The 6,351-nt window shown below is 33.4% G+C and overlaps 1 protein-coding gene across 1 annotated transcript; it reads left to right on the top strand.

Moving 5' to 3' along the window:
• Window positions 1–338: 338 nt before the first annotated feature.
• LOC134266218 (zinc finger protein OZF-like) lies at window positions 339–2,163 on the top strand. Its single transcript, XM_062748450.1, has one exon. It carries the CDS (start codon window positions 461–463, stop codon window positions 2,000–2,002), a length of 1,542 nt encoding a protein of 513 aa, XP_062604434.1. The 5' UTR covers window positions 339–460; the 3' UTR covers window positions 2,003–2,163.
• The last annotated feature ends 4,188 nt before the right edge of the window (window positions 2,164–6,351 follow it).

Genomic DNA, 6,351 nt, shown 5'->3' on the forward strand with positions numbered 1-6,351 from the left:
ATGACATCATAATCAATTTTAACTTTCTTTTTCCCGTACTTTATGGCTTTAGCAGAATGATGTAGAAAATTGGGTATTTTCATGTCATTCAATTTGAAATCATCTAAAAAGTAAACCGGATGCCTATATTAAATTTGATATTGATTTAAAGAAGAGGCCATGAACATACTAATTACCGTTTTCTGAGAGACTGTAGGCAATATGGATACATTTCCTTTGCCGAATACGAAAAATACTCCCATTTTCATGACTCTAACTTTTTATCCTCACAATAAATGTAATCAGAGCAGTGCCCTATGGAGCATTAAAACTGATTTCTTTGTCATTTTTGCAGAGGAAAAGGAAATATTTCGAGCCCCATTCAAATATTCAGAACGATAATGAACAATTACAGAACCATTGTTCAGATGAAGATCAAACTGGAAATTCAGAAAGACACATCAATACATATGTAAGTAAAATGCCTCGGATATGTATCAATAGTTCAGATCAATTACTGAGACAAATAAGGTCTCAAACCAGTGAGGAAAGTTTTAAGTGTGAATTTTGTGGGACAGCATTCTCTGTATCAGATGACTTTGCTGTCTGCATGAGGACACAAACTGGTAATGTATCTTATTGTTGTGATGCATGTGAAAAAACTTGGAACCAATCAGGTGCCTTACAGAGAAATACGAGGATAAACACAGATAAAACACGTTATAAATGCGATGTATTTGAGAAGTCATTCTGTGAGTCACAAAACTTGCAGACACACATGAATACACACACAGCTGAAAAGCCTTATAAATGTGAAGTGTGTGAGAAGACATTCAGTTGGCCAGGGAATCTAAAGAGTCACATGAGGACACATACTGGTGAAAAACCATACAAATGTGATGTGTGTGGGAGAGCTTTCAGCCAATCACAGAACTTAGAGAGTCACATGAGGACACATACTGGTAAAAAACCTTTCAAATGCGATGTTTGTGAGAAGGCTTTCAACCATTCACATATCTTACAGACGCACATAAGGACACATACTGGTGAAAAACCATACAAATGTGATGTGTGTGGGAAGGCTTTCAAACAGTCACAAACCTTACAATGTCACATGAGAATACATACTGGTGAAAAACCATACAAATGTGATGTGTGTGGGAAGGCTTTCAACCAGTCACAGAACTTACGGAGTCACATGAGGACACATACTGGTGAAAAACATTACAAATGTGATATGTGTGAAAGGACTTTTTCTGTATCATGCAACTTGCAGAAACACATGAGGACACATACTTGTGAAAAATCTTTTAAATGTCATGTATGTGGGCAGGCATTCAAGAGATCAAATAGCTTACAATTACACATGAGTTCACATACAGGTGAAAAACCTTATAAATGTGATTTGTGTGGAAAGGCATTCAATCAGTCAAATCACTTACAGAGTCACAAGAAGATACATACAGGTGATAAACCGTTTAAATGTGATGTGTGTGGGAAGGCATTCAGAGAGTCACATGACTTACAGAGACATGTGAGGATACATACAGGTGACAAACCATATATATGTGATATTTGTGGCAAGGCATTTAACCATTCAGGTCACTTACATAGACACTTGAGGACACATACAGGTGATAAACCTTATAAATGTAATATGTGTATTAAGGCATTCAGTCAGTCAAGTCACTTACAAAGTCACCGGAGGACACATACGGGAGATAAACCGTTTAATTGTGATGTGTGTGGGAGGGCATTCAAACGGTCAGATGACTTACAGAAACATGTGAGGTTACATACAGGTGACACACCATATAAATGTGATGTTTGTGGCAAGGCATTTAACCATTCAGGTCACTTACAGAGTCACATAAGGACACATACAGGTGAAACACCTTATACATGTGATGTGTGTGGAAAGGCTTTTAACCGTTCAAGTTCCAAACAGAGACACATTAGGATACACACAGGTGAAAAAAAACTTATGAATGTGGTGTTTGTGGACAAACATTCAGCAGATTAGATACCTTAAAAAACACATGAGGATTCATATAAGTAATAGCATATAAACGAAGTTGGCATTGTCAGACAAAATACCATGTAAATGAACATCAGTGATATACCTATTTATGTGAGCTGTTTTCAAATCAGATTTATCAAAGAAGAATATGAAATGACAAATAACACAATCAAACCTGTCCAAAATATCCTAAATAAAAATCTAATTTTTTTTTTTATATTATCCTTAATAACATTAACTAGACTTTGACCTGTGTTGCCTAACAGCATAGAAAAGAATGGGTTAAAATCCCAGTTAGCTACAAAGTTATGATGCAAAATTAGGATACAGAAAATCCTGTTTTTAGCTCACCTGAGCCGAAGGCTCAACAGCTTAAAATCTGATAACATTTTGTCTGGTGTTCTTCTGTCTGTCTGTCTGTAATTCTTTCACATTTTTGACTTCTTCTCAAAAAACGCTGGGCCAATTTCAACCAATCTTGCCACAAAGCATTCTTGGGTGAAGGGATTCAAGTTTGTTCAAATGAAGAGCAATACCCTCATTTAAGGGGAAATAATTGGGCATTAATGAAAATTTAGTTGTTTGTTTTAAAAATCTTCTGAAGAACCACTGTGCCAGAAAAGATGAAACCATCCTCAGGTAGTGTAGATTTAAGTTTGTTCAAATCATGACACCTGGGGTAGGGCGGGGCCACAATGGCCGACCAAAGTTTTACATAGAAATATATAGCAAAATTCTTTAAAATCATCTTTAAGAATAACAAAACCATAACTGATTGATATACCAATTTCTACTTTTTCATACCCACAGTGCTCAGGTTAGCGATGTGGCCCATGTGGCTTTTGTATTTTTAATTTTTTTTTTACTTTTCATACCATATAAGCAGAATTTTTAGCGAGGATTTAATTTTGGCTTTATTAGCGAAGGTGCCGATATCGCAAAATATTAATTGTGTTTAAGTTGTAATAGTTTTTTAAGTTGGCATTTCAAAATCCCTAGTATTACATCTCGCTAAAAATACCCAAATTTAAGGACAAATCGCTAAAGAACTATATGCGGTATATTACGTATATTTGCCCCCACAAAAGGCAAATTTTGAAAACTTCCTGAAATGTGCTGAAGAAACATGCACAATAACTCTCGATTCCCGCCTACATTTTGGAACCATTTAATTCAATATAAATAGCAATTTGTCCATAAAATCTTTGTTTAATACAAAGAACAGTTCAATGGTAATTGATAAATCATCTTAATACCAGTGCTAACTAGTAAATTATCCATAATTCCAGCTCTTGAAAAAAAGGGGGGTAGAAGATATTTTCCATTGAAATCGAAGTTTCAAGCATCACTGTATTTTGAAATAGTATTGGATATGATTAAATGTTCCTTATATCTTTTCTTATGTTTTGGGCTAATAAATAAAACATACATATTTCAATTGAATATAATGTTTCAGTTGTAAATCGTTTTGAAATTGTTGAAAAATAAGCAATTTTATCGTTTTTTGTCAGTAAACATACGTTCCACCCCGTGTCACACAAAAAGCTTTGGTATGAATTTGTGAAATAACATTCCGTATTACCTGTGAAAAGGAATTTTGTGACACAGGGGGGAAAGATGTTTTAAAAATATTTTCCATTTTCCGTTGATCTCTACAGTGAAAAACACAAGTTTTACCAAAATTTTAGAGTTATATTTCTTTGTTTTCCAAAATAAGTAATGTTTTATGAAAATCCATATAAGTAGCTATAAAAAATATTAAAAAATTCATCGAATATGTTTGAAAATTGACTTGGAGGTAGGCGGGAGAACAATACTATCCTTCGCAGTTCTTCAATAAATTGTATGAGAAATATAAATTAACAGAAAATATTATATTGTCAAAGCAGTGTATTCACAATTTTTGTTTTTATGTCACAAACTAGTCCGATTTTATACCTTTTTTCAGAAAGAGAACAAAATGGACAAAATTTCAACAATTTTAGCTTGAAAATTTATACAGCGCAAGTTTGTTCAGGAACAATATTGACATATTCATTGATATTATCATTCTACACATTATATCATTATCAAAATATTGATCCTGAACACACATGCGCTTGGTGACTTTTACTCAAAATATGGACAAAATATGTACATTTTTCTGTTAAATTCATAAAAAACTGAAATTTACGTTATGTTTGTGACGTCATTACGTACAAATGGTGTCATTACTTATGAAAATATTCAGTGCTTTGAAGTCAGCAAATACTCTCTTGATTAGAACTTAATATGATATATCTTCATCAAAGTTTGATTTGGGGGGCAAATATTGGTTATTACCGAATAAAGTCCTTTGCGTCTCACTAAAATTTCCACTTATTCATTAAGGACATTGGCAAGTAACGGTTTTCCGGAGAAAAAGGATTTATATCATGGGTTTTTTCTATTATAAAACTCATCGGATCACCTCGCCCTTTTCCGTCACACACTAGAAAAATTCTAGATACAAAAGGAAAACCAACAAAGCGTATTTTATAAAGGTAAACAAAAACGCACGTGCTGCCTACAACACCAGAATCATCTCTACAGCAAGAACGAAAAGCGGTGATTGATTTGTTGTATATTATATTCAGGGACAGGCAGTAAGCAGTGTTCATATCAGGCTATAATTTGATTTACCGTGGTTATACTGGATTAGGATGTGTCAGTTGCTAGTAGCTCCTATAACAGTTTACTGTATAAGATAGTGCTAAGGAAGCAACCTTTGGTAACTGCAAACATATTTTAAAAACAAATCCATACCAATGTTTTATGATAATTTGTTTCCAATAAGGTAAATTACATAATTAACGGAAATAGTTGAGCAGTTAAAGAATTCATACAAATTAGATGTTAAGGGAAGTAACTCTAAAATAAAGAACAGTGTTGGCAGATCTGTGTCTTGTTTCTAAATTTACATTTTCAGTCATGGTATCTAAATATCATTCAAAATGAGGATACAATAATGTATATATTACATAAACATTCTAAAATAAATGGGTTTTGGAAAAAAATTATGGTAAAAAATTATGAAGGTACATTTTATGAACATTTTACATAGGAAATGCATTGAGAACTGTAAAAACATTGATTTGACAAAATCTTAAAAGGGAGGGTGGCTTGTTGGGTTACATATATCAGAATATAAAACGTTTCATACCATTACACCTGCTCAAGAATTCTTCAAAAATTCTATACTAAAGCCAGGAACCCTGCCAATGTCCTCAAGAACTGGGTACATTATGTATTACAAGGCGGCCCTATAAAATCGGCAAACATTAAACGCACGATAACCTTTATTAAACTGTGTCAATTTATTGTTAAGGTTCCCCTTTGTGAAAAATTGGTATCAATTTTCTTCAACTCACGTGACCTTTTGTGTAACACTCAACACTGGTCATATATTTTGGAAATCACCTATTTTGGACGTTTTGCTACTCTTCAACTTTACATTTCGATGTGGCGGCATCCGAGTACATATGCGAAACTTTGCAGAAAGAACAAGTGTACCTTGGCAACTAATATGCAAGAGAAAAAATAACTGTACAAAAGTGCGGCCACGTCCGTTTTTAAGAAAAACTGTAGTTGAAAATACTTAGTTTTTGGATAGATGTTACTTTTCCTCCTCATTAAAATCTATACTTTTAAAGAAATCAAATGTTGAAGTCTGAATCTGATTGTGTTATTATATAATCTGTACTTTTACGGAAACTTATTGTTTAAATCTGTATCTGAATGTTATGAAAACCACATAATCTTTTCTTCGTAAAATTTATCAAGGGACATTGCATGGAAATCAATGACGCAATAGATTAAAAAACATGACGTCACCATGTGACATATGTTGAATAACAAAATTCTTCAGTCTTCCATAATAAAATAACAATATGATAAATTTTCAATCACTACATGCAATGAAAAACAGTCAATTGATTTATACACGTACCTCTTATCAAAACGAGTGCCTCCTTCGTATTTGATGTGATGTTGACTTTATGTTCAAGAAAAGATTTTTTCATGTTTTAATGAAAATAATCATGCAGCTTTTCTAAAGTATGATTTAAATTATATTTATCATGCTGTATGTTAACATCAGTGCTTTCAAGACAGGTTTAAATTAAACATGCAATTCAAAAGCGGATCCAGGGCCGTTGCGTCGAGCCCCCCCCCCCCCCAATCCACGGTTTGATTGTTAAAATTTGCTTGTATTTTGTTAAACAAGCATGTAATTATATTTTTATTACTAGCATTAAACACAAACTTAGCAGTAGATCTACACGTATGGTATGAGGCATTCCGAAAAATATTGATTTACCGCCATGGCAATGTAT

This window comes from Saccostrea cucullata, unplaced genomic scaffold (genome assembly GCF_032062105.1).
Source record: "Saccostrea cucullata isolate Sc308-1 unplaced genomic scaffold, CSIRO_AGI_Scuc_v1 ctg6036, whole genome shotgun sequence".
Taxonomy (NCBI): Eukaryota; Metazoa; Mollusca; class Bivalvia; order Ostreida; family Ostreidae; genus Saccostrea; species Saccostrea cuccullata.